The following is a 20877-nucleotide window of genomic DNA, read 5'->3' on the forward strand; positions in this document are numbered from 1 at the left end:
CTGCCGTTATCCGAGAAGTCACTTCTGAGCAGTGTTTTCTGGGAAATGGAGTCGCTGGCTGGCGTGTTGACAAGGCGGTGTCACCACGGCTGACTGTGGAGTGAGACGTTTACCGCGGCTGACGCCTCGGAACTCACTGACCTGGTTGATACCGGGGGAACAATACCAGAGTCCATTAGGAAAACGACAGATTTAAGAGCGTGGAGAGGTAGATGTTGTGTTTACAGGCGAGACGGTAAAACCAAAGCTGTGTTGGTATTCCAGCTGCAGGGCTCCAACACGCCGTCTGTCATCAGCTGTGCTTCCATTATGAGAAACACACACCTTCCCTCTCTTCACGTCTCATTTAACAAAGTGAAGCAGGTTCAGAGTCTCTGGCGTCGGCGATGACGGAGACGCCTGCCGTTTGTTTTAGAGTCTGAATACTCATCAACACACCTGCAGCCTCCACAGGAACAAACCTCCGCAGACTCACTCAATCACTCAGTGGTTCAGTTTGTTTTCAGAGGGCTTAAAACCAACTTATTCATGCATAACGTCCTCCATTCTGAACTTCTTTAAACATACAAAAGCACAGAGGAGATCAGATTCCACCTACGCTCAACCCTCATGAACAATCTCTGCGTGAAGGAGGCCATCATTAGTGATGTCATTAGGCCAGTATGAGTTCACGATTCTTGATACCAAATTAAATACCAATGTAAAAAACAAAATATTAAAGTTGAAGGGTTCATAATTTAATCTCTGATATCTGTTTGATGAAAAACATCTCCTTCAAACAACTGTTTACAAGATACCATTTGAACACATCGTGATAAAGTTATATCATTTAACCGTCGCCCTAGCACTCATATTTACCAAATGGAGCTTGAACGCATCATAATGGTAAATTAACTATTTTGTCAATTGTTTATTAATCGATCGATTAGTTGATTTAAAACTTGAATCATGCAAAAGCACTATTGTGAGTTATGTTTACCAGAGATGTGCTCGTAAGTTTCTTTTTTTAAATAAGTCATTACAAACATAAAAATCAACTAAACAAATCTCAGTTGACGAAGACAAAACACATTTTCCAAAGAAATCAATTCTAGATTTAAAATTCTTAAAAGTATGTAAAACTGGGAACTTATTGAAAGCAAACGGTCAAAATATTTAAATTAAATTAAATTTTAGAAGACTAAAAAGAACATAAAAATCTGTAAATATCCAACATTCTCCTCTTTTATAGTTCAACTAGTGTGTGTGTGTGTGTGTGTGTGTGTGTGTGTGTGTGTGTGTGTGTGTGTGTGTGTGTGTGTGTGTGTGTGTGTGTGTGTGTGTGACAGTTTAACCATCGCTGCCCCAAAGGCTAAAAAAAGAACCAACAAAGAAGACATCAAAATGGCCGCCACATATCTTCAATAAAATACTCTCCAGCCTGGAAGCCACTTTGAAATCCTCCTCCTCTTCTTCCTCCTCCTCCTCTTCTTCCTCCTCCTCCTCCCCCTCCTCATCCCTGAACATCAGACAGAAAAAAAACCCAACAAGCTCCAGAGGGAAGAACCGAAAACATCGTCTCTTCTTCTTTTGTCTGTTTTTTTTTAAACAAAAGAAAAACATTCCTTCTCCTCGGGCTCTGTGTCTCTGCTGGATCACAACGACGCATTTATATTTGACAAGTGGCATCAATAAGTCAGCAGGCGTGTAGATAGAAATGTCCTCACACCTTCAGTACATCGTTGTTCAGCAGGGAGTGTGTGTGTGTGTGTGTGTGTGTGTGTGTGTGTGTGTGTGTGTGTGTGTGTGTGTGTGTGTGTGTGGCTCTTCTCTCTGTATATATCTTATTTATATACAACACTGACAGGACATGCAGGTACACTCTCACATACTATAGCTTCACCATTCTATCAAAAGTACACTCTTATTTTTAGCACTATTATACTTCCACATGCACTTGTGCAGTTTTAATTAAATTCACGGAAAATACAGCAAAATATGTTCGTGAACAACTTTTTTTTCCCTCCACTAACTCATTAAAAACTTTAAGAAATGATGTTAAGGCTAAAATCCCCAAAATAAAAACTTTACCAAAATCTCTTTATTTTCGTCCCCATCGATCTTTCTCCGTCTCAAAAACACTCCATCTTTCTTGTCTCTGTCCTGAGTCCTACATTTGCTACGAAAACGCATTAAGTAAATAAAGTGTATATTCCACCATCAACCGTACTCTTATAAAACAGCCGTGCTGTAATAATAAATTATAGATCATCCTGCAGTAAAAAGTGATAAAAGATACTGTGAGAACAGAATAGAATGAGACGATCAAACACATTACAAGTGAGATGGAGTCCAAGTGTCATTGACAGTACGTCTGTAAAATGTATAACATTATTATTCTAATAAATATCATCCAGCTCAATCACTCCCTAAACTCACAATACAACAACGGCAACAAATAAAGGACAAATGCATCTAGCAAATAACAAATATCTAATAAAAATACAATAAAAACACGCAAATATAATTCTGTTTTTTACCAGCAACGCTCCTAAAAGAGGTTCCTTTTCATATAACTGGAGATCTGGAGAGAAGCGGTTTACCTCTATGTTACTTTAACATAGAATAATTTACAAAAAGATTTATGGATATAAATGTTCATATCTGTTGATGAACTCATTTAGAATGTTGTGATAGAGGCATGTCATAGGTCACTGTGTTTAACAGCTGTATTTATCAGTTTGTAAATGTTATATTTTATTGTGTTGTGATTTTTGTGTTTGTCTGTTTCCTTGACCAAGTCTCTCTTTAAAAAGAGACTTGAATCCTGAAGGGACTTCCTGGTTAAATAAAGATAAAATACACAAACATAAATGGAAACAAAAACTAAAAAGAGTCGAGACAACACCTTTGTTGAACGCATAAACAGGGTATAAACAGACAAACACACACACACATCAGCTAGTTGTTAGCAGACTTTGGAGGCTGGACCGGTGGGCACGGTGACACACACACACACACACACACACACACACACACACACACACACACACACACACACACACACACACACACACACACACACACACACAGCAGACCCTCGGGGTGTGAGAGAGCGAGTGGCGGCCGTCCTGTCAGAGCTGATTTGAGGCCACGGTGTCGCAAACGCAAACCTGCTTCATATTAGATTACCAGGAAGAGGTGTGTGTGTGTGTGTGTGTGTGTGTGTGTGTGTGTGTGTGTGTGTGTGTGTGTGTGTGTGTGTGTGTTGGAGGGAGTGGACATCTACACCTTTGTTGTTCCTGAAGCGCCATGTGACTCCCAAATAAAGTTTAGTCCTTTAATATTACTGCGATCTGTGTGTGTGTGTGTGTGTGTGTGTGTGTGTGTGTGTGTGTGTGTGTGTGTGTGTGTGTGTGTGTCACTCAGGTTCATTGTCATGTTACATTTACCTCTGTGTGTGTGTTTGAACTCGGTGGAGTTTCACTTGTCAGGCCAGTAGGTCATGTGTGTATGTATGTATATGTGTGTGTGTGTGTGTGTATCTCGTCCTTCTATCTTTGTGAGGACCAGTTGATTTTTTACACTTTGTGAGGACACGTTTAGAAAAAGGTTGTTTAGAGGGGGGACACACTATGTAAGTCATTCACAAAGACTAAGTTTGGACCCACGGTGGGTTGCATATGTTTTTTAGGGTTTTTAATTCTTCCATTTCTTTCCATAGACTTTTATTTAATATTTATATCTGCAGTACGTCTTTGAGCCACAGCCTGAAATCTTTTCATGAAATAGTCACGAAATGCAATCTGTTGGTTTTTGTGTACAGGAACATTACGACATACGTAAAAAACAAAGGTGAGGTTTAGGTTTCACCTCTCGGTCTTAGGCAACAAAAAACACTTAGTAAGGTTTTGCAAAAAAACATATGTACAGTTAAGATCATGCAACAAAACGAACGTTAGGTTCAGGAAACAAAACGAAGTATTGGTTTAAACTTAGAGAAAGTTATTGTGAAATAAAAGTTGTAAACACTGTGAATGACACAAAGTGTTATCATTTCATATTCTTCTATTACTATTTAACAGACTCACTTTACTGTACATTTCAAAGTGTGTGTGTTTTTTACCTCAATTTACAGCGTGTATGTGTTTGTGCATGAATATGTGTCCATGTGTTGAAGGAGGCATATGGGTCAGGTACCCTGGGACCGCTGTGTGACAGCTGGCAATGAGTGTGTGTGTGTGTGTGTGTGTGTGTGTGTGTGTGTGTGTGTGTGTGTGTGTGTGTGTGTGTGTGTGTGTGTGTGTGTGTGTGTGTGTGTGTGTGGCAGATGGACTGGTCAGACTGCAACATCAGAGGCAGACCTTCTGGTGTGACCACCATGATAGACCCACACACACACATATGATACTGTAACCTGCTATTATTTCCATAAGTTCATTTGTAGGTGACCTGTCGATTCAACGGTTTATGAAAAGGCGTAAACAAAAGAAGTTCACATTGTTCACGTTTCTAAAATACGATGGTAATCTGATGGTATTCTCTGCAGTTTTCATCAGGTTACTGAAATACATTATGCGATACGTTTAAAAAAACAAAACATCAATAATAACATTTGCTTTTATTTAAATGCCCAAGTTGTTCTTTATGTCTTTATATCACTTTATCTTATAAGACCTTTGTGTGAAATTGGCATTGTATGATTTCACGAGTGATGGCAAAAGAATCATGTTTTGAGAGGTCACAGTGACCTTTGACAACCAAAATCTAAACAGTTCATCCATGAATGAAAGTGGATGTTTGCGCCAAATTTGAAGAAATTCTCTGGCGTTCTTGAGATAAAACATGATGCCTCCAGCCGCAGAAATCGCTGGCACGGAAACATAAAAATGTTTTCAGTGCCAACAGAGGGTTAGATCTTTAAAAGCTCCAGTATGACAGTTGTCAAAGGGTTATTTCACCCCATGTATTTTTTTATGCTTTTTGCCGGTTCCTGCTCACCCTGACGAGGTTTATATCCACAATAACGGCCGGCTCGCTGTACATTATTCCCTCTAATTATGAGTTCAGACGGATAGCGCTGGTTGTTGTGTGTAGAGGGTGAATGTGTAAACATTTTTTATTTGATGGCATAGACTTCTGTATATTTGTTTTATTAATTTGTTTATAGGCCTACAAATGAAAAAATCACATTTCTGGCAGTTTTTGTTTCAATAAAAAAGAAAATCCAGATTTTTTTCCTCATCTCTCATTAGATAATAATTGCAAAGTAAAGTATAATATAAGTAACTAATGACGGCACGGGGAGGTTTTTACTCAGACACAAATTGCCCCTCGAAGCTTTGAATATCGTCAAATATTTCACACTGAAGCTTAGAAGCCCCAGAAATGGTATTTGGTAATATTGACAAGTTCTGGATTGGAGGGTATTTTAGGAAATATATTACCCTTCAAACTGTCTCTTGATACACCTGTTCAACCTCCATGTAAACTCTCTCTGCAAAAATGCTTAAAAATACACGTGTAATAAAAACCTGCTAATCCACAAATGTGTTTGCTAAACATTTTTATTGTCGGTGTAATAACGAGGAGAGAAAACTTTTCAGACTGCTGCTCTGATTCATCGGCGATGAGGCACAGCGGGGAGGAATTAAATGTAAAGGATGAACGGGGGAGTGACAGGAAGTTCAGAGTAGTAATTGCTTAGAGTTGCACAAAAATCTTGCTTTTACTGCTGGAAACGAAGCTGCCTCCAGAAAATGTTGAATGTCCACAATATCTTCTATCCGAAGGCTTAGCGAGAGGCGATAAGCAGCTAGTAAGCAACATGTTTGTGTGTGTGTGTGTGTGTGTGTGTGTTGTGTGTGTGTTGTGTGTGTGTGTGTGTGTGTGTGTGTGTGTGTGTGCGTGTGTTGTGCGTGTGTGTGTGTGTAGGTGAAGCCGTTATTAAAGCCCTTCGTCTTATTGAAGAACACGTACTGAACTGCTGCTTCCTGTCTGACAGACAGAATGAAGTCTGTTCTTCTTAAAGAAGAATGTAAACATCTAATTAATGACACAAAATTAAAATGTTTCAGTGTTAAATCATTTCTTAAGACACATTTTTACAGACAAGCTTTTATCTGATGTCTTCTTTTTACTGCTTTATTTTATTATTGTATCTTATTTTTATACATATGTATTTCCAAGTTTCATAGTTTGTTCTTATTGTATTGATTGAGTTCATTGTTTCATCTATTGTACTGTTTTATCAGGGTTTAACTCTTACCTTAGTTTGTCTTGCTTTGTTTGGCTTTACTGTTGAGCTTCTGTTGTTTTATTGCTTTTTCTGTCAAAGCAGTTTATAAACTCAGTTTTGAAAGGTACAGTTTAAAAAAATGATATTAATATTCTACGCTCAGAGCTAGGGACGTAGAATAACGAGAGACACTCAGAGTGAAGTTAAATAAAAAGTGAGGAAGATGTAGGGATGAATTTAAGACTTTCACCCTGGAGACCTGTGATAGTGTCCAATATGAAACCAAAAGTATTTTTGATTTATTCTGAAATTACATGAGTGACGTTTGTGACGTTTTTTCCATACTTATGTTACATTGTTTTTATAGTATTTTACTTAGTTGGCATTCTTATTCCAAGCCCTTAAATCTATGAATGGAACTATTTGAACTCAAATTTTACCCAAATACACACATATGCTTTATCAATAATTGCCGTCTGCTGTGTATTTATTAAAAAAATCAGGAATATTAGCTACAGCAGCTGCTTTTAATCAAAATTTTCAGAATTTGTCTGTGAGTTCCCATGAACTGTGAAAAAAAACCATTTTAATATTTAGTCATCTGCCTCTTTCTGCAACAGCCACCCATTGTTTTGTGCAAGCCAATAACATTTATGACTTTTTGAGTTTCCATCAACATTTGTCAAGTAAAGTTAAGCACAAAATCACGAATTTGTCTCAGATGACTTTTAAATTCAATATATATGAAGTGCATTTTAAGCTTCAAGAAGTCTACATTAAGTGTAAAAGTTCCCAGTTGCACTGGGAGTTGGAGAAGGAGTTGGAGGTGGTGGTGGTGGTGGTGGTGATGGTGATGGGAGGGGGTTTCTGGAGGACAGGGATCACCGTGTCCCTCCCGACTCCGGACGCTGATCCCCCTGAAGACTCAAGTTCAGAGCCGATAATCTCCAGAGAGGAGAAATTTCTTTAAAATCGGCACCGCGACCTTGACTCGAAGCGAAGGAAGAAAGAGCTGCAAGCTTCACTTCATCTTTCTGTCCGTCCTTTCACCCGACGGAGGGACGATCTCCTCCGGAGGGGGAGGAGGAAGAGGAGGAGGAGAAAGGAATCAAAGCCCGAGGGAGAGGAGAAGGGAGGAAGATAGAAGAGGAGGAGTGTGACGGTGGAGACTGACAGGCGTTTGGGTTGTTAACGTGATTCTCCACGCTGCAGGGATGACTGAAGGTCATAAACTGCTGCCGGATAAAACTGACACATCGCCGCTCTTAAAAAACTCTCCTGATAGAAGTTCTCCTTTGTTCTCCACTGCGTCTCTCGTCACTTTCTGAGATGACTGTCATCCTCGGACCTTTGAACGTTAAATGAAGGGAATCCTCCACATCCAACCAAAGAGACAGTAAAGGTCCTTATTCTAAAAGTAGGAGACCTTGTTGGATCCGTCAAACTCAAATTCAGAGTTTCTTTGACAGAAACGTCCTTCGACCAAACGACCACATTTTTGTAGTTTATTGTTTTAACATAACGGTCACAGTTTTAAACCACGTGGTAAACGGCATTTTACACATACTTAAAAAACAGCTTTGTTAGGTTTTAGGAGACTATCATGGAATGGCTTAAAATAATAAAATCTGTGACGTCAGTATGAAACATTCAGTTAAAACAACTCCACATTGACATTTTGTGGGACACAAACTCTGGTCTCCTGGATGAAAGTCCTGTCTTTGTCTGACCCGTCCATGAGACTGTTGAGACCAACAGTCATGTGACAAAAAGAAATGAAACTTCAGCTGAACACAGAGCAGAGAGGAGAGGCTGGAAGTAGAGGTTGTAAATATGTAAAAAGTTGAATATTTATAACACATAGAGTCCCCATTACTTTTTCTAGCATTGGTAACACTTGTTTCCAATTTTGGAAGATAAATTATTAAAGAAATTCAACTTGCGTTTTTTCTTTTTTTTAATGATTTATGTCCTTATAACTGTGTTATTCTGCACTAAAGACATGTTTGAGTTCTCTTTACTTCTAGTCATGATTGTTCTGTTTCCATAGAGGAATATTTTAGTGGAAATGAAGATCACAAAGAGGAAAAATGATACAGGAGTAAAATACCATGAAACTGTGTGGGTTTCAGAGGGTTAAATGCATGTTAAACTAGGAGACACACCTTGCAAACATGAAAAAAAGCCTTTTGTAAAGTCTACAGCCAACCAGCATCTCCATCCATCCATCCATCCATCCAGCTGTAAGAGAACAGCAGCAGAGTGTGATGGGAGACAATTAGAGAGGACACGTCAACACACACATGAACAGACACCATGATGTGCTGCTGCCCTGAGGGTGTGTGTGTGTGTGTGTGTGTGTGTGTGTGTGTGTGTGTGTGTGTGTGTGTGTGTGTGTGTGTGTGTGTGTGTGTGTGTGTGTGTGTGTGGGGGGAGGGGGTGAACATGCAGCAAACAGATGTGCAACATCTCTCACATGCATGTTAACAAACACAGCTGAGGTTTGTGTTTGTGTGTCTGTTAGTCGGCAGATTGATGCATCCGGAGGAGGTTTGTGTGTTTTATTTGCAGCAATCATTGTTGTTCAGCTGCTGAAGGAGAAGAAAAGTCTGATTCTGTCTGCTGATTCTTTCTCCGTTCATCCCTCAGCAGAGAGGAAGTCAGTTTGTATTATCAGTGTGTGTCGGTGCAGGACAGCGAGAAGAGCAGCTCGACTAAACCGCAGAGAAAAGACGTCTCTGTTCACTTCCTTTATATAATCCCCCGTTCACACGATGAACAAGCGCCGTCATTATCACTCAGTGTTCAGTCGTGTTTTCTCACGGGGGGAAAAAAACATCGGATTCACTTCAACATGTCCTCTGAAACATCAAGCTCCAACACCAGCCTTTCCGTATATGCAGATGGAAGCCGATACTTAAGAGTGAAGAGCAGGAAGCTGCCCACACAACGCTGCACATCAGGAAGAGTTGTGCAAATTCACATGAAAAGGAAGACGTCAGTGGAGCGAGAGGAAGACTGAGACATCCGTTCAATCCTTCAGAGTCACAATGTTCTGAGGAGCTTGATGGATTTCTTTAATTACGTGTCACGCACATAACGTCCCCAATAGACAATAGAAATACATCTGCAGTGGACATACATTACATGACAAGATTACAGGTAATTTCACCACTCAGTCATAAACTAAATATTCTGACTTCTCTTCCAGACTTGGAAAATAAAATCTGCTAAAAAAAAAGTTTCCTTTCCTGAAACACAACTCGAGTTTTCATCCAGCGAAAAGAAATCAACATAAATGGAGGTTATTTTTACTAAAGAGTACGTCCCAAATGTCCTCGTAGATAGGACAGTAAAACTATTTCACCAAGCTCACACAACAAGCATATTTTATTAAAAAATAGCTTTAGGTCGTTGCTCTTATTTCTTTATTGATTTATCTCATTTTCCTTCCCAACACAGTGAAATCAGAAAGCTAACAGGGACATTTGGGGCCTTTATTGATCCATCATCATAGATGTGAAGGAATCTCATCATCAAACCAGCACCTCAACAATGACATAGAATCCAACTGAAATTGTATCGTGTTACGAAACAAATCATTATCATCCTTATTTAACTAAGACGGTTCAGTTGTGTTTAAGCGTATAAATCCAGTTACGTTTGTTTACAATGTCCCATAATAATTCTCAGAATCTGCGTTGTTTCATTTGATAAAGCAGAAACGTTTTAGACGTAAACTCGGCTGGTGTATTCGTACCTGCTGGTGTTTTAGGATTCAGGACGCATGCTTCATATGTTACTCCTCATTTTTCGTGTTTTCCTACGAAAGTCCAGCAACACTTTCAGCTTGATTTTAGCTTGTAACATGCATCAATTCTTTTCAAAATAAACTTCCATCATCTTCACAGGAAACAACTTAATTTGTCCTCTTTTAAGGAAAAGATTGTGCAATAATTAGTTAGGTTTAAAGGGTTTAAAGATTATAATAGTGTCGTTACTTAAGTACAGAAGTTAAGTCAAGTTAAGACTCTAACAGCGGTTTCCTGGATAAATGTAGGTGTTTTTAGACTCAACCATCCCACATGGACTTCATCACTCTTTGTACTTCCTGGTTCACTATTCCATTGTTTACATATGAATGGATTCATGGGATACATACGAATTTTACAGATTTTTTTTCATAGTTATTGCTACGACAGCTGTATGAGAACAGCCTGTGTTTTGTAGGATTTGTAGTTAAAGCATATTAGAACAGGAAGATAATCTTGCAAATTTCTCTGCTGCAGGACTAATAAAGGATTATTATTTTAGAATGTTTTTTATTTTACAACCCTGGAAAGACGATCCCTTTATCTTCTGTCTCACGTTAAAAACACTTTCACTTTATAAACTCAAACGACGGCACGTTGGATTCAGGCAAAAGTTCAACTTTTTTGCCAGAAGCCGTCTGCAGGTTGAGGTCATGAAAACAAGGTCAGAGGTGGAGAGGTTAAAGGTCAAAACACAGGCGCTGAAGGATGGAAACAGCTGAGAGAGAGATCGCTGGAAAAAGTGTGTGTGTGAGAGTGTGTGGTCGCCATCTCACACACACACACACACACACACACACACACACACACACACTGCCTTGATCACCACTTTGCTCTACTCCGGGTATCACAGGAGACTCTGTGATATGAGTGTGTGTGTGTGTGTGTGTGTGTGTGTGTGTGTGTGTGTGTGTGTGTGTGTGTGTGTGTGTGTGTGTGTGTGTGTGTGTGTGTGTGTCCTCTGATGTCGGATCCAGACTTTCATTAATTAACAGATGAAGGCTTCTCAAGATCTGACACTTGGCTGTGTGTGTGTGTGTGTGTGTTGTGTGTGTGTGTGTGTGTGTGTGTGTGTGTGTGTGTGTGTGTGTGTGTGTGTGTGTGTGTGTGTGTGTGTGTGTGTGTGTGTGTGTTTGTGTGTGTGTGTTGTTTGATAGACAGCATAAGTTAGTGTGCACGTGTGTTTAATCTGAGAAAAACTGTATGAAGCAGAGAAAACTTTCATCAGCGCAGCAGGTAAGAAGTGTGTGTGTGTGTGTGTGTGTGTGTGTGTGTGTGTGTGTGTGTGTGTGTGTGTGTGTGTGTGTGTGTGTGTGTGTGTGTGTGTGTTAGAGGATCAGGTGTTTCCAGGTCGTTTCATACGGATCATGGCTCGTCTCTACTTAGTGTCGCCTCTCTGTTTCATCATCCATCGCTCTGTAGGAGGTGTTAATGTGCCAGAGGAAAGAAAGCTCACAGGTTTGGTCCCTGACTCTCAACCTCACAAGCTTAAACTAGGTGCATTTTCATCGACTGTTTTTTAATGTGCACTTTAAAATTTGACAGAATAAACAAAATAATAATTCTGAAAAAAACACTCAAATTGTCGGAAAACGTTTGAGATGAAAAAGCTGCTGTGACGTTAAAGCAAAATGCGACTACATGCAAAGAAACAGACTTTACCCTGAATTAATCCTGATTTCCATCATGTTTCCACATTTCTTTTACCTCCAGTTTGAGGTTGTATGGTCATCTTTTAGTTATGTGATTTCTTTGCAATGGTATGAGCTCTGGATGAACCAACTCCTAATATTCACACATCAGTAGTGGATGGAAACGCACATAAAGTAGCATTTTATTTAGCAGATTTTATGAAATGTTGGTTAAAATGAGTGTTACATTTTGATAGAAACATATAGTCCCCTAAATCCACCGTACATTTACCTATTAAAACATATAAACTACATGCTGCTTATAACTTGGTAAACAAGAAATGAACATGTTTTGTGATGTTGTACTAAAAGCTGATGCACTGATTGAAGACGTATACAGTTAAAATCATTTTTGGGGGAAAGCTTTTTTTCTGAGAGTGAAAAATGAGATCAACAACAATCTCATGTCTGTGTGTTAAGCTCTGACCTGGAGTCACTATGTGGTTAGCCTAGCTTAGCATAAAGACTGGAAGCAGAGGGGAAAAGCTAGCCTGTTTCTGTCTCTCATCAAGGAATAGTTTCAGCATGAATCTACCTGAACCCTTTAAGTCAGATAAAAGTTTAAGCAAATACACCATGTTAATCCGTGAGCTTTGAGGTGTATTTATTTACTTTAGATTTGCCATTTCAACAACGATATTTTGTACAAATATGAAATAAATTCAGTTGAAATGTTGCCGTTTCCACAGCTGTGATTTGTCAGCGATTTTACCAGCAACGAAAATAAACAAATATTTAACGATGAAAACCCTAAAACAGCTCCACACTGAATGAACTGTTCATGTCATGTGTTGCTGCTCTGGGTGCGTGTGGATGGTTGCAGTCTGGATGACCTTGTCCTACTTGGTGATTGGTGAACGATCTCGCCTGAGGCTGCTGCTGATTGGCTGTCAATAAGCTATTAGGACAGCAGATACAGAAACAAAGGGGGGGGGACGGGTCAGAGTTTATAGATCTAGCTACCATTATTCGCCTTTCTTTCTCATGGTTAGATGTAAAGATGTGTATGAGGTACAGAGATCGGGCCTAGCTTAGCATACAGACTGGAAGCAGGGGGAAACAGCTAGCGTAGCTTCGTCAAAAGTACACAAATACACCAACAAACACTGTGTTGTACCTCATATGTTTGATCAATGGTAAAAAACAGACATTTAGAAGTGAAAATGTATGCTTTTGGGGTGTTTTGTTTAGTTTGTAGCGTTTGTGCTAAGCTAGGCTAAACACATCCTGGAACTATGAGACTGATATCATCGTCTCATCTCTGGAAAGAAAACGACTAACCAGTGGATTTAGTGTCTCCCATTGGCACAGATAGTTAATGTGTCAGCTACGTGATGTTAGCTCTCTAGCTAACAAACTTTAGCTCGTTATCAAGTTAGTAAACCAGTAAATACTACACTAAAGTGAGAATACAAGCTGTATATATTTAGAGCATAATTATCTGGTATAACTTGCCCCAACTGTTGGCGGTCTCACCAGGACGTAAGGGTTCCGTTTATTAAGATTTACGGCTGAAAACGACAACTGTTCTCTAGCTCGTAAACTAGCAGATTCCCCCCGCTTCAAATCTTTGTGCTAAGCTAGGCTAACCACTTCCTTGACCAATGAGGCTAATATGATTTAAAATATGACAAACCTCTTTAGATATCTCCAATTGGTTCAGCTAATCAATACGTCAGCTAAGGGATTTTAGCCTCCTAGATAACACATTTTAGCTCTTTAAAAACCGAAAACCTGTGTTTTTAAGGGTTAGGAAATCAATTAAAAGTACTACGGATATGAAAGTCAGATTATAATCTGTATATAATGAGAGTACTTTGACTTTGATAGCTACTATTTGCATAGCTTGCCCCAAATGTTGGCGGTCGTAGCAGGATATAACAACCGTTTTTGTTAGAACTATGTCCGAACATGACGGATGTATTTGTGCTAAGCTAAGCTAATCACATCCTGGACTCATCGCGGTTCTGGATGCACGTCTATCCACGATAAAAACTGTTCCTTTAACCTCGTGGTTCCGTTCTGCTTCAAAAGATGTTCACATTTTAACGAGCTGCAGTGTTTGTCGACGTTAAATCTGATGAATATGGAACATTATTTATGTTTGTGTGTTGCTGCTTTGTTGCCTTTTTAAAAAGGTCATTCTGGGGGAGCTTCAGTGAGTGGTCACAATAATTTATCCTGCAGCCACAAACACACACACACACACACACACACACAAGGAAACAAACACACACACACACACACACACACACACACACACACACACTGAAATACCAACAAATAAACATGCATACTAACACTGGTTTGATCAATGGATGTGTGACACTGACAAACACACAATCACTGTGACGCTCAGCAGCCTCGAGGACACGCAGTCCTGCAGTGTTCAGTGTCACACAAACACACACACACACACACACACACACACACACACACACACACACACACACACACACACACACACACACACACACACACACACACACACACACACACACACACAGAGCTGTGGAGCGATGGCAGGTTGCTTCAGGCCTCGGGCTGAATCCAGAAATAAAGACAATAGAATAAACAGGAGGGGAAACAGTGTGTGTGTTCGTCACCTCGGGGCTGCACAGCATATCTGGAGGACAGAATGACACACCAGAGCCATGTTTGTGTAATAATGTGCGTCTCTGTGTGTGTGTTTGTGTGTTTGTTTGTGTGTGCACCAGAACAATAAATAATAGTTAGGAGTGGAGCTGTGGTTTAATGAGGGAACAGGCCCGTCGGTGCTCAGCCAACAGGAACATTTCTCTCATTTAAATATGCAAATAAACACATTCATTACAGTTAATGGGACAGTAAAGAATAAAAGGTCTCACAAGTCTGTCTGAAGCAGTTTTTATAAAAAGATGAGCTCATTGTATTCGTTCCACATGTGCAGAGGTTTCTGCTTTATTCTCTTTGTTTGTACAGATTTAAATCTCTCATTGGATGAGACTAAGTGGAGCTTTTCTGAGATCCGTAATCGGCTGATCGATGTTGACATCCAGAAGCTACAACTAAAAATGAAGATGCGAGACGTTGATTGAATGGATCCGACACACGGAGCTGTTAAGATGATGAGCTTGAAATATTCATTGGATCGTCATGAAAGTTTAACTCGGAGGTTTCCTCTCATGAAGCCGATGTGACGCGACGGACTGGATGGTTGTTTTTAAGACGCGCTGTTGTTCTGAATCAAACTACAGAAACACACGGTGCACCGAGGTGTGTCGAGCGTCCTTTATTCTCTATCATGAACGACGTGTTGTTCGTTTTCATTATTCTCTGAGACTCCAGAGGACGCAGAAACAGAATGAACCGTGAAGAATCAAGACGACAACAGCGTTTTGTAAACAGCAAAACGCCATAAAGCAACCTCCTCACTGCTCAGGAGGAACTGTAATCAACTCATATCTCACATTCATGGACGACTTTATTACCTTTAAACAAACCCTGTAAAGAAAGAAGTTCAGTATTAAATGTATCATAAAGAAACAAAGGTATAATATCCTGTAAACTATTTGATTTGGCTGCAAAATATTTACTCAAATGTACATTTTTAAGACATCCTGTTTCTAAAGAATCTATAAACAAATTGTCAAACATGTAAATGATATTTTTATCGGTGAACTATTTGATACAGTCAGCTCTGATACAACCGTGTGCATTCATAAAAACATCCATTTAAGACGACCTGTGGCCTCATTACTGATGGGAGATAAAGACAAAATGCTGTATATTCTAAGTGTTTATGCTCATGTATGCTGCAGTATTGATGTTTGACGTTTTAAGGTAACTGAATCGACAAAACATTTGGAGATAAAAACGTACATTTTTAGCTAATTAAAGCTAATAAGCTAATAAGTGTCTTCATATTGACCTCAACCATCAAAGGGATAACAACCTCAGTGTGATGCAACAGAAAGTTTGTATATTTTATCACTTACACCTTTTCTGAATGAAAATGTATTTAAATATGATCTGTAATTGAATAATTCAAGTGATAGTGTAGTTTATGTGTCTTTAAAATTTGTTTAAAGTGTTTTTTATTCATTTTTCCTGAGGTGGAGAAAAGATGTTTTATATCTAACTTAATTTAAATATTGAATGAGACTTTTCAAATAGGCAGAGGGGGATTTATTGCACAAAGATACATAATTAAGTCCTGATATCTGTGACTTAAAAGTCTGATTCAAGTCCAAATCTAAAGTTTAAGATATTTATATTACTTTTATTTAAAGCAGCGATGGTGTGAAGACGACCTGAGCTACTGTTCACATCGACAAATATGATGAATATTGATAAAAGAGGAACGTTTTGAGGACCTGATAGAAACACAATGACTCAGAACTGATGGAGCGACTCTGCTCAGACCGCCCAACATGTTTACAGAGAGAGACTCTGTGGAGGCCGGCTGACCAATCAGAGGCCAGCGTACCGGAGCGCCACTTCCTCGTTTCCACACATCAAAATCAAACCGCGGACGAAAGACAGGTCGCCTCAATCAGAAGGCCGGTTTACACTGGACCGAACCACACACACACACACACACACACACACACACACACACACACACACACACACACACACACACACACACACACACACACACACACACACACACACACACACACACAGCTTCCTGTCTGAGGCCACACACAGCTTCCTGTCTGAGGCCTGTGTTTTGGTTTTTCTCCAGGTGAGCAAACACGACTAATTTCATCAAATAAACATGGAGGATGCAGATCGGACGACTGATTGGACCACGACGCCGTCCAGATGTGGAGGAGTTTAGGCTGTTAGCTAAACATTTACTTTGGAGGGGGGGGGGGGGGTCGGGGGTCGGGGGGTGGACCACGGCGACATCTGGACCTGGTTTCATCTCGTCAAACTTCTGCAGAGACACTGATTCACTCGCTGAAGCTTCAGAGCGTTCAGGAGCTGGTTTCACTGACAGAGGAGAGGTTTGTGTTTGTCGTTTCAACACTTCTTCCTCTCTTTCTCTCCAGACGTTTGCTTTTATTCATCGGGGGGGTTGAGATATCAGTCCGTGGGATTTTTAACCTCCATCACGATGCAATGGAATTAGTTCATGCACCTTTTTTACCAATAAAGTTCCAAAACTTTTCAAAGCCTTTGAGGCTAAGATACATTCTCTGAAGCGTAAACATCCGTATACGTCTCTGGTGTGGACCTGTCAATCAGTGTGTAGCCCCGCCCTAAAGCATCCCCTGCTTTATGGTCTGTTTGACTCTAAATGGAGCATCATTTACTAAATGAACATCATGCTGTATTGAAGAAGACTTGAAACTAGAGATTGAGACCATAAACTCATGTTTACAATGTTTACTGAGGGAATAAATCAAGAGAGAAGTAGAGTCATTTTCTCATAGACTTCTATACAACCAGAGGAGTCGCCCCCTGGTGGACAGCAGAGAGAATGCAGCTTTAACAGGAAGCTTTGACTTCATGTTTCAGAACCGGAGGTCCTTAAATAATCAGAATGTGTAGAGAGGAAGAGGAGAGACGGTGCTGCTCTTCATCCTCTATAAACCAATCAGTTTGTTTTTTGGGGAAAATTTGGCAATTAAAACGTGCAAAACTAAACAAACAGTGAGGACACAACATACAGTTTTATATTAAGTGGAAAACAAGGGTAAATCTAATACAAAGCAGAGTCTGTGCAGAGTTTATTTTTGTGTTACCTTTTTGTATTTTAATGTCATCTTGTTCCATTTACCAAAAATGCTTAAAAAATGTGGAATTCTTTGTGTGCAAACGGCAAAATGGGCATATTATTCACTTTTAGCGGCAGATCATTATTTATTATTGTTGCACAATATCTGCAATGTTACACTTCTTAAAAACCAGACGTGAGTTTTGTGTTACTGTGATTATTAAATCATTTCAACAGAAAAAATCACGACGGCTGTTTAGTCTCAACATATTGAGTTATTTATGTTTGATGACTTGAGTTATTAATTCAGATGAGAAACTGCAGCAAGTCAAAGAGAAGAAAACAAACAGCACTAAACCGTTTATATAAGTGTGTGTGTGTGTGTGTGTGTGTGTGTGTGTGTGTGTGTGTGTGTGTGTGTGTGTGTGTGTGTGTGTGTGTGTGTGTGTGTGTGTGGCATTTTGAAAGTTTAATGTGTGTGTGTGAAGTGATTCTAGGTGTTTACTCTGCTCACCTCACACACCAAACACCGTCTATTCTGTTTGTCCTTTAACAACCTGCTGGCAACACACACACACACACACACACACACACACACACCTCTCTTTGTGTGCGTGTGTGTGTGTGTGTGTGTGTGAGAGAGACACACACACACACACACACACACACACACTTGGCGGTGATGTGAGGAGTGCTGTAAGGAATGAATGAAACAGTGGAAAGTAGCCGGTGACGGTTGAGGTCGATTCAAACTCAGCTGGAAACGAGCCAATACACACACACACACACACACACACACACACACACACACACACACACACACACACACACACACACACACACACACACACACACACACACACACACACACATCAATGAATGAACACCACTCTGTCCTTAAAGGAAAAATTCCACAATAAATAAAATCACTGCTGTCTTAAAGGTCCAAACCAAACTGCTTTCCATCGCTGACCTTTGACCCCAACACTAGTAAACTCCTGCTCGAAGCCGTGCACACGTTTGAAAGGTTATAACCAAAATAACACCAGTTAAAACTTCTCGTTCCACACTGGTTTCCTGCAGGTTTAACTGGATTTATTTCACATTAAACCAACACAACTATGTATCTACTGAATTACCAGAAGATAAACGTGTTTTATGACGACATATATTGTTTTTTGAGATCTGAAATGAGCTTCATAAAGAAAAGTCGGCTTCATCGTGTTAGAAATCCACCAAACCATATTCTAAAAAACACTTGACATGTCAGAAGAGAAGAGATGAGATGTTTTCTGGTATGAAACTAGATCCAGTGGAGACCTTTAGAGTGAGAGAGAGGAAGGATTCTTAGTTTTTTAAATTACTGTGAACATAAAAACATGTTTGGTTTCTTTTTTTACAATTTTTCCAACAACAGCAAACAACCAAAACCAAATCAAATCAGATCCACAGACAAGAGTCTCCTCAGTGACACCACACAGTCAAACACAGTCAACCCTCCAGCAGGAGCAGAACAGAACCCAGCAGAACCCAGCAGAACCCAGCAGAACCCAGCAGGTGAGCAGAACAGAACCCAGGTGAGCAGAACAGAACCCAGGTGAGCAGAACAGAACCCAGCAGGTGAGCAGAACAGAACCCAGGAGAGCAGAACAGAACCCAGGTGAGCAGAACAGAACCCAGGTGAGCAGAACAGAACCCAGGTGAACAGAACAGAACCCAGGTGAGCAGAACAGAACCCAGGAGAGCAGAACAGAACCCAGGTGAGCAGAACAGAACCCAGGAGAGCAGAACAGAACCCAGGTGAGCAGACCAGAACCCAGGTGAGCAGAACAGAACCCAGGTGAACAGAACAGAACCCAGGTGAGCAGAACAGAACCCAGGTGAGCAGAACAGAACCCAGGTGAGCAGAACAGAACCCAGGTGAGCAGAACAGAACCCAGCAGGTGAGCAGAACAGAACCCAGCAGGTGAGCAGAACAGAACCCAGGTGAGCAGAACAGAACCCAGGTGAACAGAACAGAACCCAGGAGAGCAGAACAGAACCCAGGAGAGCAGAACAGAACCCAGGAGAGCAGAACAGAACCCAGGTGAGCAGAAACAGAACCCCAGGTGAGCAGAACAGAACCCAGGTGCAGCAGAACCCAGAAGCAGAACAGAACCCAGGTGAACAGAACAGAACCCAGGTGAGCAGAACAGAACCCAGGTGAGCAGACTCTTCTTACCTCGCCCGTCGTGGATCTTCACCAGGACCTCGGTGGGCTCCAGGAGGCCTCTCGCCAGGTACAGACGACCCGAGTCCCTCTCGATCTGGACCGGAGAGTCCTCCTCCTCCTCCTCCTCCTCCTCCACCTCGAACCACCGCTGCTCGAACCTCTGGTCCGGCACCGTGAACACCAGGTCCCCGACCCCGCCGTGGTCCGGGACGGTGACGGTGTAGGTGAGCTCCTGCGTCAGGGCTCTGGGTCTCCTCCTCCTCATCCTCATCATCCTCATCCTCCGGACGTGGACGTGCCAGCCTCCGGCTCCGACCGGGACCAGGACCCCGTCCACCGGCGTCCCGGACGGAGAGTTCTCGGGTATTTGTCCAAAGTAGCGAGTCGGAGGAGGTCCGGGCTGCACCGGGACTGCATGCAGGAGGAGGAGGAGCAGGTGGAGGTGGAGGAGGAGGACCGGTCCGGGTAGAGCTCTGGTCATGTTTCCATCAACCCCGACAGCAACAGGAGGAGGATGCGCTCTCAGGGGTTTACGCGTAAAAGGCGTCCCTGATGGAGGAGCTCTGTGATGGAGGAGCTCTGTGATGGAGGAGCTCTGTGGAGGAGCTCTGTGATGGAGCTCTGTGATGGAGGAGCTCTGTGATGGAGGAGCTCTGTGGAGGAGCTCTGTGATGGAGGAGCTCCCTGGTGGAGGAGCTCTGTGATGGAGCTCCCTGTGATGGAGGAGCTCCCTGTGATGGAGGAGCTCTGTGATGGAGGAGCTCCCTGATGGAGGAGCTCTGTGATGGAGGAGCTCCCTGATGGAGTCAGAGAACCTCTAGTTAACTCCTGGTCTGGAGCAGATGATCTTCTCCACTTCATTAAATACCCAAAAGACTTTTACGCACAAGAGACAGAAGACAGTCTCTCCTCTGATGCTGCTGCTGAACGAACAGAAGGTGTTAAAGATGTTAAAGATGTTAAAGATGTTAAAGATATTAAAGATGTTAAAGATGTTGAAGGTGTTAAAGATGTTAAAGATGTTAAAGATATTAAAGATGTTAAAGATGTTAAAGATGTTATAGATCATGTTCTCTCCAGCGGAGGACGCATCAGACTGACGGCCGCAGACACTCACAGCTCCATGTGGCTCCACAGGCCCCGCCCACAGAGGAGGACACCGACCAATCACGAAGCGGGGGTCTGAGTGACAGGCGAGGAAGACCCGCCCACTGACATGCTGAGTCAGCTGATGGAGA

At 41.3% G+C, this 20877-nt stretch overlaps 1 protein-coding gene across 1 annotated transcript in view; it reads right to left on the reverse strand.

Annotated features, from left to right (window-relative positions):
• si:dkey-22o22.2 (neural-cadherin) overlaps positions 1-20120 on the reverse strand; it is a 122727-nt gene extending 102607 nt beyond the window's left edge. Inside the window, 1 exon segment of the mRNA XM_054622198.1 lies at positions 19649-20120. Coding sequence (XP_054478173.1) covers positions 19649-20120 — 472 coding nt within the window.
• Positions 20121-20877: the final 757 nt, after the last annotated feature.

Source organism: Anoplopoma fimbria, chromosome 20, assembly GCF_027596085.1.
Source record: "Anoplopoma fimbria isolate UVic2021 breed Golden Eagle Sablefish chromosome 20, Afim_UVic_2022, whole genome shotgun sequence".
NCBI lineage: Eukaryota > Metazoa > Chordata > Actinopteri > Perciformes > Anoplopomatidae > Anoplopoma > Anoplopoma fimbria.